The sequence below is a fragment of the Ostrinia furnacalis genome, unplaced genomic scaffold, assembly GCF_004193835.3.
Source record: "Ostrinia furnacalis isolate ACB-3 unplaced genomic scaffold, ASM419383v2 OfSCF2303, whole genome shotgun sequence".
In the NCBI taxonomy this organism is placed as follows: Eukaryota; Metazoa; Arthropoda; class Insecta; order Lepidoptera; family Crambidae; genus Ostrinia; species Ostrinia furnacalis.
The window spans coordinates 278,954-298,029 of record NW_021132542.1 but is presented as its reverse complement, the minus strand read 5'-3'; the positions used below and the strand labels follow the sequence as shown (position 1 = coordinate 298,029).

At 36.0% G+C, this 19,076-nt stretch overlaps 2 protein-coding genes across 4 annotated transcripts; one reads left to right on the top strand and one right to left on the bottom strand.

Annotated features, from left to right (window-relative positions):
* The first annotated feature begins 2,422 nt into the window (after positions 1-2,422).
* Positions 2,423-8,723, top strand: LOC114354969 (mitochondrial thiamine pyrophosphate carrier). Of its 2 annotated transcripts, none has more exons than XM_028307590.1 (5): positions 2,423-3,285; positions 3,359-3,450; positions 3,776-3,971; positions 6,518-6,745; positions 8,396-8,723. In XM_028307590.1, exons 1-5 carry the CDS (start codon positions 3,052-3,054, stop codon positions 8,618-8,620), a joined length of 975 nt encoding a protein of 324 aa, XP_028163391.1. In that variant the 5' UTR covers positions 2,423-3,051; the 3' UTR covers positions 8,621-8,723. The 2 variants fall into 2 exon arrangements, with proteins under 2 accessions (XP_028163391.1, XP_028163390.1); XM_028307589.1 differs by having other exon boundaries at positions 6,500-6,745.
* Positions 8,724-8,830: 107 nt separating this feature from the next.
* LOC114354985 (uncharacterized) lies at positions 8,831-15,591 on the bottom strand. 2 transcript variants are annotated; one of them, XM_028307615.1, is made up of 4 exons: positions 15,217-15,591; positions 13,552-13,613; positions 9,420-9,741; positions 8,831-8,997 (listed from the first exon to the last, which is right to left on the bottom strand). In XM_028307615.1, the coding sequence occupies exons 1-3, from the start codon at positions 15,217-15,219 to the stop codon at positions 9,453-9,455; spliced, it is 354 nt and encodes a 117-aa protein (XP_028163416.1). In that variant the 5' UTR covers positions 15,220-15,591; the 3' UTR covers positions 8,831-8,997; positions 9,420-9,452. The 2 variants fall into 2 exon arrangements, with proteins under 2 accessions (XP_028163416.1, XP_028163415.1); XM_028307614.1 differs by lacking the exon at positions 15,217-15,591 and adding an exon at positions 13,989-14,530.
* Positions 15,592-19,076: the final 3,485 nt, after the last annotated feature.

Genomic DNA, 19,076 nt, shown 5'->3' with positions numbered 1-19,076 from the left:
CTATACAGGGTGGCCAAAACAGTAAGGTCTAAAAGAAAAATTTAGATTCCTTACATCAAGGTGTATCTAAATCACCCCCATTTATGTTCTACGATTTTCTTAGTTTAGGAGATAAAGTTAATTTTGTGATATTTTAAAATCTTATGACCTTGTAGGCTTATGAATGTTCAGGAAACTGCGCAGTTTTTAAAATGGTTTTGGACCTATAGAAGTTCTATTTTTTATTTAAACTTTTAAGTTGAAAATTTGATAGTGTTCTGCTAAAAGCATAATTTTAATGTCTGTAGCAATACTTTTGTATCTTGCATCAAAGATAGGAATGTGATTATTTTTTCAAACATCTGCAACTAATAACGAATCTGTCAAAAAAAGAAATCTGAGAAAAGTCAACCAAAAAAAAAGATAAAAAAAATTAAAGCGTCAACTAGGTCATAAGATTTTAAAATATCACAAAATTAACTCTATCTCGTAAAATAAGCAAAATAGTAGAGCATACCTACATGGGGGTGATTTAGATGCACCTTGGTGTAAGGAATCTAAATTTTTCTTTTAGACTTCACTGTTTTGGCCACCCTGTATAATAAATATTCTAAAGCTTGTACAATCAATTGACAACGCATAGTGGGAAATAAGGCTGGACCTAATTATTCAAACATTCCGAAAGCAATAAAATGCTAAAAGTAAATACTTTTACCATTAAAATTAAAGGTGCTATAATTAATTTAACATTTCTTCAGTAATACCTAATAGGTCAGATTATATTATGAATAAAAGAACGAGACGATCTTAAATACACTCAGATTCCATAAAATCAATCGAATAACATTGAATAATTACCTCTAAACTTCTAAAGTCTAATTATATTATTGAGCTACCTACCTAGATAGTTCAGCTAGACGCAATGAAATGAAAGCATACAAAACTTCTCTGGCAGAAGAATAGAGTGAAGCAGATTAGATAAATTTTAAAACGAAAATACTCATGTAACATGTTATACAATAGATACTGCAAAAACATAAATAATAATTTAATTTAAATTACGCTTGAATTTTTAACAATTCTCAAGAAAGTACCAAAAAATGAAAACATTTCGCAAAAAAAAACAGTAAAAAAAGACAAAAAGCCTTCTCACCTCAAGAAGCTCCTAATATCCACTGTCCATCTTAATCAAACGCATTGTATTATTTGCAATTATTTGTACTTTAACTTAATAATTTGTCAAAGGTATGGAACGTCCGGAACACTACGCGGACTGTTCGAAGTGACGCCCCCGATATACCGACTAAGCAAGTAACATCACCTGTAAATGACAAGCGCTCCATTATGGTCCATTTAATTACTGAACTTCGCTATCAAGATAGGCAATGCTGCCTTCCCCATCCATTAGCCGCCCACTTATAAAATTACCTATCAGCCCTTTGAAGAAAATTGGTGACACATCTCTGATAGATCTAAATTATTTTGTTTGCAAGCAGCCATGTGGAAAATTGACCTATTCATGAACTTTATCCACCTTTCAGGAATTATTACGCTTTATCCAAAAATAATATATTTAAAATGCATCCTTCTTAGGACATGTCACACTGGATGCAGTCTGCGGTCAGGTCAAAGTAATCATAAATTATGTGCAGGCTGCGTTAACTTTGACCTGACCGGAAATTGCATCCTTCCAGTGTGTCAGACAGCAAATCCCTTAGTTAGGTTAGTTAGACTAACAAATTATACAAATAATTTATTGAATTCAACATACATTAGCATTTACACTTGTATACCTTAACTAATACAGAAAAAAACAAACGGTGAACATTTTTGCTGTCTACCGTCTTGAGACTTGGCACATAGTCTACACTGTAGACTCTACAGAATATGAATAATTGTTTTAGGGATCTAGTAGTCTACATAATGTAATTGTCAGTCAACCTCCACTGTAAAATGCAATTCATCTTTTTCTTGCCAATTTTAATTCCCATGTCCCCAAAGTACTCTAACTCTACAATCTTATATTGTCCTTTCAACCTGTTCAAAGTTAAACGAGTTGCAATCTCATTGATTGATTCTTATCATTCCATATCAACTCTCAATATTCAAATAACAGGAGAAATGACCAGTATAATGAGACATATAGATAGGAAATAAATTACTTATCTGTTTTTACCAATAAATATGAAAAATACTGTACTTATCAAGCTACGGATCTGTATAGGCTGGTCAATATGAATCGATCTGTTTACTTGCGTTCTCCAATTAGTTTTGATAAATTGATAGTAGCTTGCATTCATTTGTTGAATCATTCTATCGGTTAAATATATTTCAAAATTGATTTTATAATAATAATAATAAATAAATATTCTTAGACATTAAACACTTCGCCGCCGCGCCGTCTCGTCCCAGACTAAGGAGAGCTTGTATCAGACAACGGATACAAAAATACTGTAGATCAGTATAAACAGTTGAGTTCTTTCATGCACACAAATATTTGTACTGAACGAGGATCGAAACCACGACCTCGTGGCTTGGTACCTAGTCTAGTACAAATCAATGCACACTGCACCAAACGGCAGTCTATTATTCTCTCAATTTTACCAACATTTTTTACATAGAACAGACCGAAAATCTTGTGCTCAAAAAGTTGATAAGACACTTGTGGGCAATTAAAGTTAAAGATATGAGTATGATTATATCAGGAGTGGGTTTACCACAATAGTCGAGGATTGACGGGGATAAAACTAGCGTCTTCTCCTCTCGAATCGGTTGGTTGGTTGGTTGGCGGTTATTTTATAAATCAAAAAATTACTTTCAAAAGCAGTTTTTATTAGAATTACGTTCATAGATAGTGATGACAAGGCGTTCATACTCTTTTGTGGCGAGTGACGACAAGCCAGTCGTCAATGTCAGTCTTTCGACATTCCGCAAGTTCAATGTCAATGTGTGGCATGTTTTCTGTCAATACAGTCATTGGTGCAAGATGTGCATGATTGGAAGAAGGTATGAACCGACAGAGCAGCCCTAGTGAGCCTGCTCGCTGTCTCTGCCCACCATGCATCTACACAAATGGTGGGATACCAACAAAATGACACAATGACGCCACATCAAAAACTTATTGCCGGTTGCATATCTGGCGTGACTACGCGGTTCATAACCCAACCTTTGGATGTGGTTAAAATACGGACACAGTTGCAAAAGAAACAATCTCACGCTTATTCGGACAAGTGGTTCTCTACCACCAGGAAGATCTTCGCCGAAGAGGGGATTACTGCATTCTGGCATGGTCATAACCTTGGCCAGGTGAGAGTCCTTTACATCCTTAGGGAAATTACGAAAATTGAAAGGACTTATTTTTTTATATATTTTTTTTCAGATCCATTCTATCCTTTCAGTGAGCAGTCAGTTTTATGTATACGAATTATCAACAAAATTTGTTTCAAATGCATCAATTGACGACAAATTCAAGTAAGTGCTCGTCGTAAGCATTTATCACTCATGCAACAATCCACGCGACAACAAGTTTGAGTTGATATTTCCTTCGGGCGTTCCAACACACAGGCATAATTATTATATTGAAGTCGAGAACTAAACTTATTGATGTAAAGCTATAAAGTTAAATAATTACTGTATTTAGGTAACGTAACTAGTTTTCTGGTAAAAGCCCTGTTTATTTCTAATTTTCCTATAGCGATATGAATTTTCAGATACTTTTTATTCCGCTTGCTTTTTGAATATTTATTATTATACTGTCACAAAATTAATTCTTTTTAATTGTATTTTTTTCTTGCAGACCATTTATGATGTTTTGCTGTGGGTCTTTCGCGGGAGGCTGCAGTGCTGCCCTTGTTATCCCCCTTGAAGTGGTTCGTGTACGGCAAATGATCGTCAAAGAGCAGTACCGAGGGTTCTTCAACGGGGCTAAAAAGGTCTACAAATCCGGTGGCATCTTTGCCTTCTATGAAGGCTTGTCAGCTTCCTTGTTGCAGGTAAACCACTTGTTAAATGCTCTTTCATGGTCGCATTAGGCAGGTAGGTACTGCTACTCCTGAGTGTTAAAAACATTATCTCAGTCTTAGTGTTCAACAATAGCTCCGAAATCTTGATATGACACTTTACTTTCTAATAAAATAATACTACTTATTTATCAGTATGTAGGTAAATAAATGAACTTTCAAATATAAGTATTCATAACGCCTGATTAGAGTCAACGCGGCAACGGTACAATCACTTCCAGACCAAATGTGTCCTACTACTACTTTGTGGTATTTTTTGAACAAGGAGTATTTTAAAGCTCATACCATTTAGGGCATGAATATCGGAATCTCGGAATCTCGTAATATCGGAATCTCGGACTGCGAGATCCGATATTTCAATTCCGATATTGAGCGACCCAATATCGTAATATCGGAATCAGATAAAAGTTTTAATTGAAATTTTAAACAAAGCGTTTAAGCTCGCCACAACCTGCCACAAAGCCCAAAGTACATGATTGGCAAGGACCAATGATTTTCTCATGTCTCTCACCATCACTTTTTGTTCCATTGCAAATATTTTAATATCTTTACTATTTATGTTTAATTTAACTTGTTCTAAATCAATTTTAGCTTTTGCCTTAGGTACTTGGTCAACAAAGAACGACATCTCAACTCCCTTTCAAACATTAATTTTACTGGACTATGGTCCGTCAGTTCTGCGTACTATGTGCCCTGCCCATTGCCACTTCAGCTTGCTAATCCGTCGGGCTATGTCAGCGACCTTAGTTAGTTTACGGAGCTCCTCATTTCTGATTAGATCTCGTAAAGAAACACCAAGCTTATCCCTCTCCATAGCACGTTGTGCCATATATTCAAAGGCCACGTTTTCGAGCCGTATATCATCACTGGTAACACACACTAATTGAAGACTTTCGTCTTCGTATTCGACGATTAAAACTCATTTATTTCTGTAAATAGGCTTAAAAAAGAACTTTTACACGTCCCAGTATTAACCCTACCACTGCTTCAGGACAATAATTGGGCCAGAGCTGAGAAGAAGCAGCGCAAGAAACTCAGTCACTATTGTCAGCCTCCTTTTCAAAGGTTTACATGCTTTAAAATGTACAAAGTTATAAATATTTATGCGAGCTAGGCAGTCGTATCCCAAACATTTTTATCTTTTAAATAATCATTGACTTTATAGTAGCCCTTTTTCATTAAGGTACTTTTAATATGTGCTTTGAATTTATGAATGAAATATGATTTACTTCTTTCTCGAAATTGTATCTAACTACCTAGCTGATCGTTTGTCCGAGATAGACATACTTACTTGTCAACAATCTCGAGAATCGAGCTCCTAACCGAAACTGGGTAAGGAGCAACACAGACATTCGATATATGCTTCGTTTTTTCCATATTCATCCGAAGGCCTACCTGTTGGCAAACTCGATAAAGGTCTTCGAGAATTCTGATAAGGTCTTCCAACGGTTCTGCCTTAGTACGCAAAACAGACGGACGATGAGGCAGAAAGGTTCTGAAGTGTAGGCCACGTACCGGAAAGCGCAGCGTAGGATTCATAACCACAAGGTGGACCGACGACCTCATAAAGATAGCAGGAAGGCGCTGGATGCAGGCCGCCACCAACCGACCATTGTGAAAATCAGCGTCGGAGCCTGTGTTCAGCAGTGAACGTCCTATGGCTGACATGATGATGATGATGGCTCGTGGTTTTGTGAGTTGTAGGTACATCGATAATCAAAAAGGAACAAATTACAAGCATATTCAAGTTTTTACCACTCTCTACAATTTTTGTAACACGTGATTTGAATGACTCTAAAATTCGTTCCGCCAACATAAAACAGGGTAGGTAATAATATAATGAAGGAGTAAAAGTTTGTTTGATACCTGTGATTTTACAAAAACACTTTAATTATTTATTTGCTAGTCCATATAGGCTCATTATCAGTAACCATTGATTATCAGGTCATCCGTCTGCTCATTTGCCTCTTGTCACATGTTTTGTACAAAATTAAAGATTTTGATTAAAATCATTATTTTATTGTAAACAATCCAGAATTCTTCCGAATATAACCAAATATTAATTTTATAGCACATGAACTCAATTCCGATATTAATATCGGAATTCCGATATTGAGATCTAATATCGGAATCCAATATCGGAATTGAAAACCTACCGATATTACATGCCCTAATACCATTTAATAACCTTCTGACACCCATATAATTTTTATACGGCAAAACATTTGCTATCAAGCAAGAGGTACGAATACTAAGTATAATGAATTATTTACGAGTAGGATCAATCGTACTGACGTATTCCACTTTGAGCACCCTCCCAAATAGCACCCCCACGAATAGCACCTGACCTATTCCACTTAGAGCACGATACTGTGGGCAGGTGTTTTTCGTGAATTTTTATATCAAAAGATGCACTAAGTGGAATCGGCTTGGTGCTATTCGTGCGGGTGCTCAAAGTGGAATACGTCATCGTACTCAGTCAAGCTTCACCAATCATACAGAGCTTCGCAAACCCACAGATGGGTCCAGCCGTGGGCATCTCGTTCAGCGTGTTCCGAATGGTGCAGCAAGGAATCTTGCACTACCTGAGCGACTGCTCGGCTGGGGACTGCAAGCACGCGCCGGGCAACGTGCACCGGCCGGAGTATCTGGTGGTCGCCAGCACCCTCGCCGGGAGCGTGTCCGGCTTCGTCTCCAAGTCGCTGACCTACCCGTTCGACCTCGCTAAAAGGAGGCTACAAATCGCCGTAGGTAATCTGTTTTTATTCCATGTCAGAGAAAGCACTGTTTTATGAAAATAATCTAGCAATCATACTATTTTCAATATGTATAACGCAATGTCTTAATAGGTATTTCTTAACTTAGACCAATTTAACCATGGCAATAGCATGATCATAGAAAATTAAATCCTGAAATATTAACTGTTAGATAATTGGCCAGTTTAGTACACTAAACATAAAATGCAAAGAAACTACTAATGTAATGTAAGCAAGGTCGAAAATGTTATTAAGAGAAACTCTATGAAACGTTATTTAATACAAACTTGGCATAATAATTGAAACTTGTTACGAAATGCATATTGTTTTACATTTTATGCCCAAAATTACCATTAACCTTGCCTACTACCTCCGTTTTATGCTTAGGTAGGTAAGTCAAAGTCAAAGTCAAAATTTCTTTATTATAAATAGTTCTTACAAATCGTCATTTTGCTCTTAAGGATATGTCTCATAATCTTTTTACCCTACCAGCGCTTCTGTTCCCAATATGCATACTAGGTAGGTAGTACTCGTATTATTGGTTTGCTTTACTTCCATAAATATAAATCTTATACATTTTACTATCCGCTTTACAAAGATTTATTAAAAAGTATTTCAGCATCAATTTTTGTACAATGAATGAAAATGCGGGAGATCATGCTCTGTGGTGTGGTGTTTCTTTGAGAAAGCTGCTATGGACTACCATTAGAAGAGATGTAGAAAATTTTCCAATAAACGAGCAAACCCACGTTTTGAGGCCATAAAAGATGATAACCAATGTGTTCACAATTTTGCCATTAGAGTACGCCAGGAGCAAGGGGAAAAATTACGAGTCCGCCATCACAGTGTTGTTTGTATCGCGTGTCGCCTGCAAGCATTGCGCAGCCTAGACCATTACTGCACTGACAATAATTTACCTGAGTAATGATCATGTTTCCATGATATTTATTACTCTACATGATTCTTGCTTACCATTATTGCGTAAACATTGCAACAGACCAGTGCGTGTCTTAGAAAGTAAATCCAGTGAAACCCTACTTCCCGAATTTGATAAAATCGTTGGCATCTCCGAAGCTCAGCCGGCACAAACGAACCACACCACATTAAAGTTGGTTGCGCAATTCCTGATTTAGATTTGAATCTAAACTAATGAATACATAACAAATTCCTAAAAGGGCTTGGCTGAAATAATTAATATTGATATTGCCCGTAAAAATAGCACGTGTGTCTGTACTTATCCATTACTTACATAGAGTAATAAAGCTGACTATAATGGAATCTCATCAAATGCAACAGCTCTACACGCATTACCACGAAAGATAATAGTCATTGTTATAATTTCTTATGTATGTTTTTTTATTTTGCGGATTTTGCCATGCAAAACAGATGTGCTATAGTTATCATCAACAATCAGTCATTTATTGTGGAGACAAATTATTTTTTTTAAATTTAGGTAATTTTCTGTGGACAAAGTAATTTAATTTTGTTTGAGAAGTAGAATCAACCCTTTTTGTTTGATCAAACTCTTTACCCATCTCTCGATTCAAGATACTTATTTAAATCGGGTATTAGATAATCATAAACCTAATCTTCTAGCACAATCATTCAAATCAGTCTTACACGACCAATGTTTCCTTGCAGACTCATAAACAAGATGCGCAATACAAAACCCCCAGCACATCGAAAGACCTGTTGAAGTGTAAGAAACTGACCCATTGTCTTGTGGAGACCTATAAGTCCGAAGGTTTTACTGGACTGTACCGAGGCTGGAAGGTTACCATCTACAAGGCCCAACTAACCAGCGTAGTCGCGTTCACGACATACGAGCTCATCTGCTACGCCATTAGAGAATTTGATGCCGCTTGAATCAGTGACTATGTACTATGTAATTTGTGAATAGTGCAGTGTTTAGAATTCAAATTAGGAAGCTTTACTATCGTTTTGAATATTATATGTTTATTTACTCTTATTTTTGACTTTTAATGGTAGCTAGCCACTTGGTCATTTATAGATACTTTATATTATCCTATTCAACTTGTATCATTTGCATCAGGGTAAGGTAAATGAAAGATATTATTTCATTTGTAAAAAAATACTATACACATCTTTATTCTTCTTTGGTTCTTATACCTATTTAACAATAACGGTAACGAGTTTCACAATACTGAGCGACGGGATCTAGATGAACGCAGTCATCCATTGAGTCTTCCACCGTTGTGATGTGTTTGTGATCTTATATAAACCTGTGGACAAACACCATGTCTTTAATAAACAAGACTGTAAAAGTCAGTGCTGTTACATAAATAAGTGATCACGTAAGGCACTTCTGCAATTACGGCAGTTGGTGAACGACAAATGATATGTTAAAGACATTTTTTCTCCGCAATCGAATCATGCGTTTGTTCAGCACTAAAAACTGCAGATTCTCATCGCAAGCTCTCATGTTACTTCATTGAAGTGATTTTTTCTATTGCACATTATGACTATTACTATGGAAACGGTACTATAGAATTTAAGCAGTTGCGACTTTTTATATTGGGCTCATTTTGGTATGGATCAATAGAAACAAAACATTTCACTGCATCATTCATCCATAAATTCCATAATAAAGATGTGACGTACAAAATATTTTATAGCATGAGCCTTAAATGGTGAACTTACTGACCTTAACCTACAACTTTCGAGGATGATTCAGCAATCAGTGCCAGCCATGCGACAGCGACTCGCCCTCCCATCCGTGGTGCTCCTCAACGTGTTCGTGGTGCGTGTGGACGGGCACGTACACCTTCTTCTCGACCTCCACCTTCTTGATCACGGGCACGGGGACGTGTTTCACCACGTGCACCGGGACGTGCTTCACCACCGGCACCTCCTTGATGACCGGCACCTCCTTTACCACGGGTACGTGGACTGGCACGTGCACCTTGGAGACGTGGTGGTGGTGGATCGTGTGCACCTTGTACGGCACGTGGATGGTGACGTGTTTGCTGGAAAAAAAGAAGTGGGTTAAGCAACCGCATAGTTTGATCACTATTATTGGACACTGGACACCATTTGGAAGTAACATTTAGGTAGGTAAGTATTTTTATTAATGAGTTTCAAAATAAATGCCTAATAAACATTAAAATGTACCTGTATCTGTATGTACAAATGCGTACATTGTTTTTGTACGCATTGAATTATATTCGAAATGATCATGCACAATAGTTATAAGGTTATTTAACTTCGCTTAAAAATCACTCAAATAATAAAGCAATTTGAAAACATAAAAATCAGACCGCAACAGTAAACGGCGATCGTGCAGAAGCCCTTGAGCTTTTACAGCAACAATCGTAATAATGGGGAAAGCAGAATAGGCAGCCTTAATGTTTCTATTTCAATACGCTGCCCGCGGCAGTTTTATTGTTCTTTTCCATTCTTACAAAAGATCACGTTAATTCCATTTCAACTAAAATTACCGTAAGTTCCCAACCGCGAAGGCTGCGCTGTAGATAATTCCTTGACAATTTTATTATAATTCGTCCGGTGATTAGCCAATGACAATGCGTGGTCAGAGGCGAACGAGTGCGCGTGGCGCAGCGTACAAATTGACTTTCTCCGCCCTAATGTTACGTTCGTTATGAAATTCGATTCGTTAAAATTACATATTTTTAGTCTACTGTTTTACGTAGCTCGAGGATGTAGCGAAACTACCACGAACTTGAATTGAAATCGAATGATGTATCTTTTACAAGAAATGGTCCATACATTTTCGTAGTAAGTAGAATTCAAATGGATTTGCTAGATGCTGTCTCGTTGTTTTAATCAATCATCATTACATAAGCTCGGCTAATTGAAAAGTGAAGCGGAATGAGAGTATACTGTTGATGAAGTGACTGTTTAGTAAGTCTAGTAGGCAGTCTTCCTGTATTGGTTGCAGCGAGATCAGCTTTAATGATCTTTGAAAGTAAATACAAAGGCGAGGAGATTATCGCATCATGTTTGGCATTTCAAAGGCCGTGAATTATACCTACATTTACATCAAACTGTTCCACTGCACTTTAACTTCCTGGTGTCGGCGTTCGAGAATATTCGCAACTCATTACAAGATCATCCCAGTTACAAAACAAATTGTCTAAAACTATCTCGACCCGGCTCGAACTGAATTTTTAGTGCATTTGAAAGTGGTTCAATTATGTTTTTTACGTAACCAGCCTAAACTAAGCAGTCACTTTTGTTTCTTTTTGATCGTTACAAGGCCTGATCTCATACGTACCGTGTAATTAGATAGTCATTAGCGTGGTCAACATTCCTCGAATCTCTCGACACTAATTATGTCAGTAGGTAGGTAGTACTCGAGAGTAGTAGCGTAATTACAAACGTAAACTGGCTTGCTTTAATTGAATCTATAACATTCATTCATTCAATGTTTGTATGATGCAAAAGTCGCACAGTAATGCTACTTGCTGTACTTATTACCAGAAGTGCAGCAAGACCGACACATAAACCAGTCGGCTCGTTTGATCGTCCGGTTGTGACACATGACGCGCTATTACGGCCCGGTGACGTCACATGCCATCAGATTAAGGGAGCGCAAGCGCATGCTACACCGCTCCGCTATTGACATTTGAGCTGCATTGCTACACATTTATTATATATTATTCAATCTACCCTGTATTTTAATCATTACAAAGTGCATGACGAAACATTACAGGATCTTAAAATAGCAGAGTATCAATATCAAGACAGTGTCAACAAATATAAAAGTGGCACAATTGTACATAAAAAATACTATAAAATTCAGAAATATAATTCGCTGTAAAATTGTTAAATTTAATTTTATTATTATAATTCCGTTATTTCATTTTTATTTGCTGCCACGAAATTTCGATCGACCAGCAGATCAAGCGCCGCAAGTGGAACTGGATTGGCCACACTCTCCGAAGGGACCCCGATCACATCCCTAAGCAGGCTCTGGATTGGAACCCCCAAGGAAAACGCAAACTTGGTCGCCCCAAGCAAACTTGGCGGCGTACTGTAGCAGACGAGGCGAAGAAAATCGGCAAGACCTGAAGCGAGATCAAGCGCGAAACTCAAGACCGAACGCGATGGAGGACTGTTGTGGACGCCCTCTGCCCCATCTAGGGGACATAGGACCTTAAGTCAAGTAAGTCATTTCATTTTAAAAACTTAATTTTAGAAAACTGTCTACAATATCATTTTTATTATTTTATTTGCTCTCGTGATAATAAATAATAATGAACCATGTTTTATATTCTTTACATGTTGAACATTATGATTTTTTTTAATTAAGTTTTAATCACGTACAAAAATAATAAAATCGCCAAAATATTTATCGAATCTAGTCTTTTGTCGCAATAAAAATTTATTATAATGTCCTGAATAAAGAATCACTAGCCTCACTACAATAACAACTTTTTACAGTTCACTGACTTAGTATTAATATTATATTGTTATCGGGATTAATCATCACGTCACTTGTAAGTTTCTTCATTGTCATTACTAGAGCATGAAACTGTAACGGATGCGCAGTAATTTATACATGTGTACTCGTAACGCAGAAGGTGATAAGTTATGCAAAGTTATTTCGAATTTTCGCAGTGTTATTTTCTACATAAAATAATATTTTTGGAAACATATAATTATAACGCGGAAAAGTAAATAGAGGTTTCCTCCTCGGAAAAGTAAATGGAGCTTTCCATTCCTCATTGTAAAATGACAATTTATTTATTTAATTTAGTTTCATTCAATGCATATTTTCCATTGGAATTTATTCATCAAAAGATTTACTATATTTAGTACAAAAGTAAACAATGGCCGCATGCGTTTCAAGTTCTCTTAAAGCTCATTGAGAACTTTTAAACCCATGAATGAAACTTTCGTAGGCTTCCATAGAATGCATAAATTGAAAGTGAAACTGGCTAATTCAAATCTGCATTCCTAAACGTAAATGTTGTGGTACTTTGCAATGTTATAATGTGATGATCACCAAGCAGAACTGTAAAATTAAAACAAATTACCAGATGGGTATCTAATTAAAATCGTCTCATTACGCTACGTAATAATAAAAAGAATATGAAAGCTAATTTTGATGGATTATTATTTAAATAGACACTTTGATATGGTTAAAAATACGGCAGAATTATATATTTTTTTTGTTTCTTATAGTCTATAAATTCGTTATAAAGGCACCTGAATGTTTTTACAATTTTTTTAAGCAAAATTATTACGTTACTATGCTGCACTATTTTTACTGTTCTGCAGAATGCAATTTTATTCGTTGATGCTTACTTCGTGCGACTATCGTTAGCTTCATTTTTTGCCGATCGGCCTTGAATGTTACCTAACAATCGTTATGGTTTATTTACTTTATTTTTAGACTGTACCGGCTGTAAAGAGTGAATGAAAATAACAACTCTTTTATGAAAAAAGTTTACAAGTTCATTGCCGTTCATTCTATTGGTTAAATTGTTTGTTTGCGACCTACTTAGCGCGACGTTTGTTCTTATGTCATTATCGCTGATTGGATTGCACATTGCATCAGATGAACTAGTTCTTTTGTTATTCGGTACATTCTTTCGATGTTGTCGGTTGATGAGTAAATAATCTATGTGTATGAATAAAAAGATTTTATATAAACAAAATTTGCTTGTTTAATTCAAAATATTGTGTGAAAAGATAGTTAAACTGTTTGTAGAGAAAACTTTGCGGACTCTAATTTTGGTAATATTTTCTTGGTTTATGGATAAAAATTAATAATTAAAAGATATGATTTATCATAATTTAAGGTAACTTACTGGTGTCCGCCTCCACCGGGGGTGGGTGAAGCTACGACCACGGCTACCAAGACAGCGACGAGCTGAAAAAATATTACAATTTGACACATCTGTTTTAGGCACTTTCCTACATAACACGGGGATATACTTGAAGTCCTACAAGCTAGGATGCAAGCAGGTAAATAATTTTGTGAAGTACTTCTTAAAAACTAGATGTTTTCACTAAATTCCATGCCTGAAGTTGCCTGACGGAGCCTGAAGTTTGGAATTAATCTAGATTATTACTTTTAAATTTTCAAAATCAACAAGATTTAAAAATCGCACTGAATTAATTTCTAACACTGAATTTATCAGGATCAGGTGGGTAGTTCGAGTTTAAGTTTTATCACTTGAATTCACTGAAAACTTCACGGTATCCTTCACTTTTCCCGATTTATGGTGAATCCATGTTAACTTACAGCGAGTTTCGCGTACATGATGACAATTGCTGGACTGATTCTGTGATACAGTTGGTCTGTTGAGACTGGGTTACTTTCTACTGTTTCCGAACGCTCCACAAGCTTATATACCTGCTCAGTTTGCAAGTCCAAGAGTTGCATAATAGAGCCCCTTGGTTCATCCCTACTAACCCGTTTTATCCGGCAATGTTAGAAAGGTGGAAATTGTTTCCTTGCAGTGCGTAGAGCGGCGACACTCACACTTGGTGGGGCTGGCGCAGGTGGGGTAAATCGCGGGCGCAGCCACCGGTGTCCACGCGCATTTCGAGTTTTTATACTACAGAAGACAAGTTTCGATACAAACTACAGTGAGAGGACACAGAGTGTTATTAGGGTATGATAGTGAAACCAAATTACCGGTACATTTTTGAAGAATACCTGCAGTTTAATCAAACTGTGATATCTGTGTTAATGTATCAATTGATCTCGTAATTTGATAAGTATTGTCAGGAAAACTTTATACGATGATCCATGACGCTATGTATGTTCAGGTAACCATTGTTTTATTATTTAAAGCTTACGTTTATGGTTCCTAAAATATCTTGGCTGCGCGCGCGTTGTAACCTTATAAGTATTTTTCAAAACATAATTGTTAACGTTTGCCATGCGAATTATTATCTTGCAAATTAATCTCATCGCGAAATTGTCAGCACACTACGTGATAATGGTTTTTATTGTCTTTTAATTTGCCTCGTCCGTATTTGTAATATTTATCATTTTTACAGGTATGCTAAACACTAAAACGTAAGTACGCTATTAGGTTATTTCATTTAGGGTTTAGGATAATCCTTACTGAATTTTAACGTTGTGTCAGTAATTTTGATGGGACATAATTTACTACTGACTAATTGCGGAGTACTTAATAAAGCGGCTAGATAACCTTTTACTGTCAATCCCAATATCATTACATTATGATTAGTGGATTTTTGGATTTGAATTCTTTGATAGTTACGAATTTATCGTTGAAGGTGTGCGTAGAAATTGTAACACTATTGGGTTTCAAATGTAGTGTGCTAAAATCAACATATTTTAGCACTTTTTACCTCTCGACCATTGTATGTTTAATTTTCAAGCTCTGTGTTTAAATTAAAGAAGATTATTATACAACACATTTACGCGCAGATAGATAAACTGAAATAAATTTTCAAACTTTGAAGTTACATTTTAAATTCGGTCTCGGGAAACTTACCATTGTATCAGTATAAGGCCGATGGATCAGGTATATTAAGATGCATGTGCGAGGATGGGTCGCCGTCTGCTGACACTTCGAGGCGACCAGGAACTGCAGGCGTCCTGCCGGTCCGCATACTACAGCAATTTTCTAAATTGCGCTAACCCCTGTATCTCCTCTAACTGGACATTGAATTAATCATTAGGGTTCCTTCTTCTGAACTAAAATTAAAGAAATATCGACAGTACTTACTTCTACTCTTCTATTCAACTATTTTCCAATCTATTTTCTGCAACTTGGTATTGTCAAGATCCGAATCTAAATAAATGAATTGCAGTAAATAGGTCAGCCTGGAATGGCAAATAGAGCCTTAATCTAGTTAGATAAACATATTAAGGTTTTTTGTACGCTGATATTAAGTACCTACGTTGGGAAAACGGAATTAATAATGAGAAGGTAGAGCTTTATAGAGTAATGCAATAGCATTGTCGTTACTTTTATTTTATGATTGATTTAAGTATGGGTACGATACGATACTATTAAGAGAACTATTACTGCGTGTTTTACAACAAATGGGAGGCGAGTAAATCGTTCTTACAAGCGACAAACAAACAAACACATGCATTGTGGCACAATTTGAAAAAAAAAAACAATCATTTGCACTTAGCTTCTAGTGTTGCTACTACTCGATGAAAAAAATACACTACCAGTTGATAGGAAGTGTTAAGTATCCGTTTATTATTTATTTACGAGGTTTCGGTACTAGTCGCTGGATTCAAATTCAAATTCTTATTATAACCTATGCAGGCCCTGTTCAGGACACTTGTACAGAGCAAGTGTAAGTTCACTGAATTATTATCATCTTTTTCATCAGCTAACTCGTCCAATAGTCCACTGCTGGACACGGGCGTCCTTGTCTCTTTCAACTGTACGAAATTTTACCATATTCTTGTAAATAAAAACTGCACTCTCTAGTTGCTCTAGTGTAGTACTCATTATTATTCTTTCTGTGCTAGTGTTCTTACTGATTCTATATTGATTGTGTCACAAAAACTTTTCGAGAATCATAATTTGCAGATCCCAATATTTTTTATACTTAGTAATTGTGCTCTACCAATGAGAGCTATCGTTTTCACACTACTGGCGAAACCAGGACCTTTACTCAACAGTAGCGCAAGCGCCATCCTGAGTGCAAATACGATAATCCTCTAACAGCTTTAGTGCTCACCAGTTGGTGTTACAGTCTTCGCCACTAGAAAGTGACAGGACCTTACTCTACACTACTCTACACCCAAGTAACACAAAACACAATTATAAGAAGCGTACAACAGCATGAACCTACGTGCAGAGCAGTATATGAGCAGCATATGTAGCACTATATCAGCCGTATAAAAGTCTATAAGTGTCTTGTAAGCGCAATTTGGGCCCCAAATAATACGGCTTTGAGCATTATTAAATATTATTAGTGCTGCTAACCAGCGCTTATAATGTTATTGAAGACAGACATTAGTAAAGTTGTTAGGCAGCATATTCTAATGTAAAAAGCATTTTATTAGATATTAGTACAGCTTTGAAACAGCTTTCAGAATTACAATGCCAAAGTTACGTTTTATTCTAAGGCTGAACGTTTTATTTTGTTTGTTTGAAAGTACCTATTCGAAAAAACTTATCGCATTTTATTGTCCGATTTGATTATTTTTCGTTTAGAGTATTGCAGTGCAATGGTGTTGTGAGGAGATGTTTTAATGTCTTTATTTAAAATATTTTTTTTTCAGATGCCTTTTAAAATAGTGCAAACGACCGAAAGGGATGAAGGAATGTTCTACGGAACTTCTTGACTCACACAACAACCGATTGTACTGTATTTTGTGTATGAGGTGTATCATTTTTTGGAACACGTTTTGCATTTCTTAAACCAAATATAAAGTTTGAATATTCCGTCTTTATCTTTCTCTTTACTCCACCTGTTCTCTTAGGCTGAGTTGCACCACCTAACTTTGACCGTAACTATGACGATAACCGATGTTTTTTGTATGGGGTTTGACAGATTTTTGACGTTTGTTAAAGTAAGTTGGTGCAACCCGGCCTTAAGTCTTTTTCCACTGTTTATTCATGTCAATAACGTGACACGTTCGACATAAATTTTCTAATGAATATACAGGACCTACTAACGCACAAATGAATATAATCATACGGCTCGTGGTTTTATGGCCAAATTATGACCTAAAGTAATAAAATATTTTTTTAATTTATCTAAATAGTGCTAAAAGCTTTAAAGTAACAATAAAATAAGAAGATAACAGAGCTAAAACTTTAGTAAATGTTTGGCTAATGCTGAGCAGTAAATAAGCATAAGAAAAGATCATAAAAATGCGTTCAATCTGTAAAATGTGTTAATATATCTGAATGCACTATAGAATATTTCGACAACGTTTATTTAATGCATTAGTTTTTCTTATTTACTAATATACGGTTTTAACCTTTGTGTTAGTGTAAATGCTGTTAAAGGTGCTGTATATTAAAAGTAATTAATGTTTTAGTATGATTATAAGCCAATTAACTTAATTTTTTTAGACCATATAATAGCTTCATGCATTGTAAATTTTACCGCATTCTACTCAAAAGCATTTAAACTATGTCAAAACTGATTTAAAGTGATAGTCTGACTTTAAAACGTAAATCAATCTTAACTTCAGTGAATATACAGATTGCGTGTTACTTGGGCAGTGGCGCCAACTAGTGAGGACTATTAAAACGATGGGTTTCATTCCTTCGGGAACACTAGCTTCAAACTAAAGCTGCTCGTAGCAAATGTGACATTCAATTTCAGTGTTACTGCTTGCTACCAAATTAGAGCATTAAAATAAGTAGCAAGAAAGAGAAAAATACTGCTTTCATCACAATTCTTGAATATCTATCTAGAAACCACACCCGATTTCGTTTTTCATTTTGTTTGTTTCATGATGATTAGCATTTTAATACATCATTATTGAAATTTTTTAGCCAACTACTATTTTTTTACTATTAAGCTTTTTATTCTTTCACACAAAAACTAGACTGAAACGATTTTGATGAAACTTTAAATTTGTTTATACATACATTGGACTTCCTACTACCTTTATCAGGTCGTCGGTCCACCTTGTGGGTGAACGTCCCACGCTGCATAAACGAGGACGGCACGCTTCCTGATAAAGGTAGCAGGAATGCGTATGCAGGCCGCTACCAACCGTGCGATGTGGAAGTCATTGGGGGAGGCCTATGTTCAGCAGTGGACGTCCTGTGGCTGAAATGATGATGATGACATTGGACTACTTAACTAGGCCATAATTTATAACGATTATATTTTTAAATAAACTTGAAAGAATCAAATTTTCAAAGTTGGGAAACGATCCCACAACCTTTCGCTTATCAATATTATATCTCATGCGGGCAGAGCCGCGGGTAAAAGCTAGTAACTAATATTTTAATGCTATTGCCAATATAAATATTGAAATATGTTTGCGTAAAAGTTACAAGTAGGTAATTATTCTAAATCTTTGATTTCAACAAAATCCGTTCAGTAGTTTATCCTCACGGACTCTACCGTTTATGATGATAGTAGGATTGCTTGCTGTAACCTAATAATTTATATATTTTATAGCAATAAATGCGTTGCCTCAGAAGGGGAATTTATTCATCATAATTAGGAAACAATATTAAATTACAGGTATCACAATTTTAGAGTCAAGCAACATATTTTATAGGTAGGATATCGACAAATATTTCACAGACTCAATATTTTTTATTGCTGCCAAAAGACTTGAAGAAATATGTCCCATATTTACGTACGCGAATGTAATCGTAAAAAACAACATGTAGTTATGCACTGTGGGAAAACA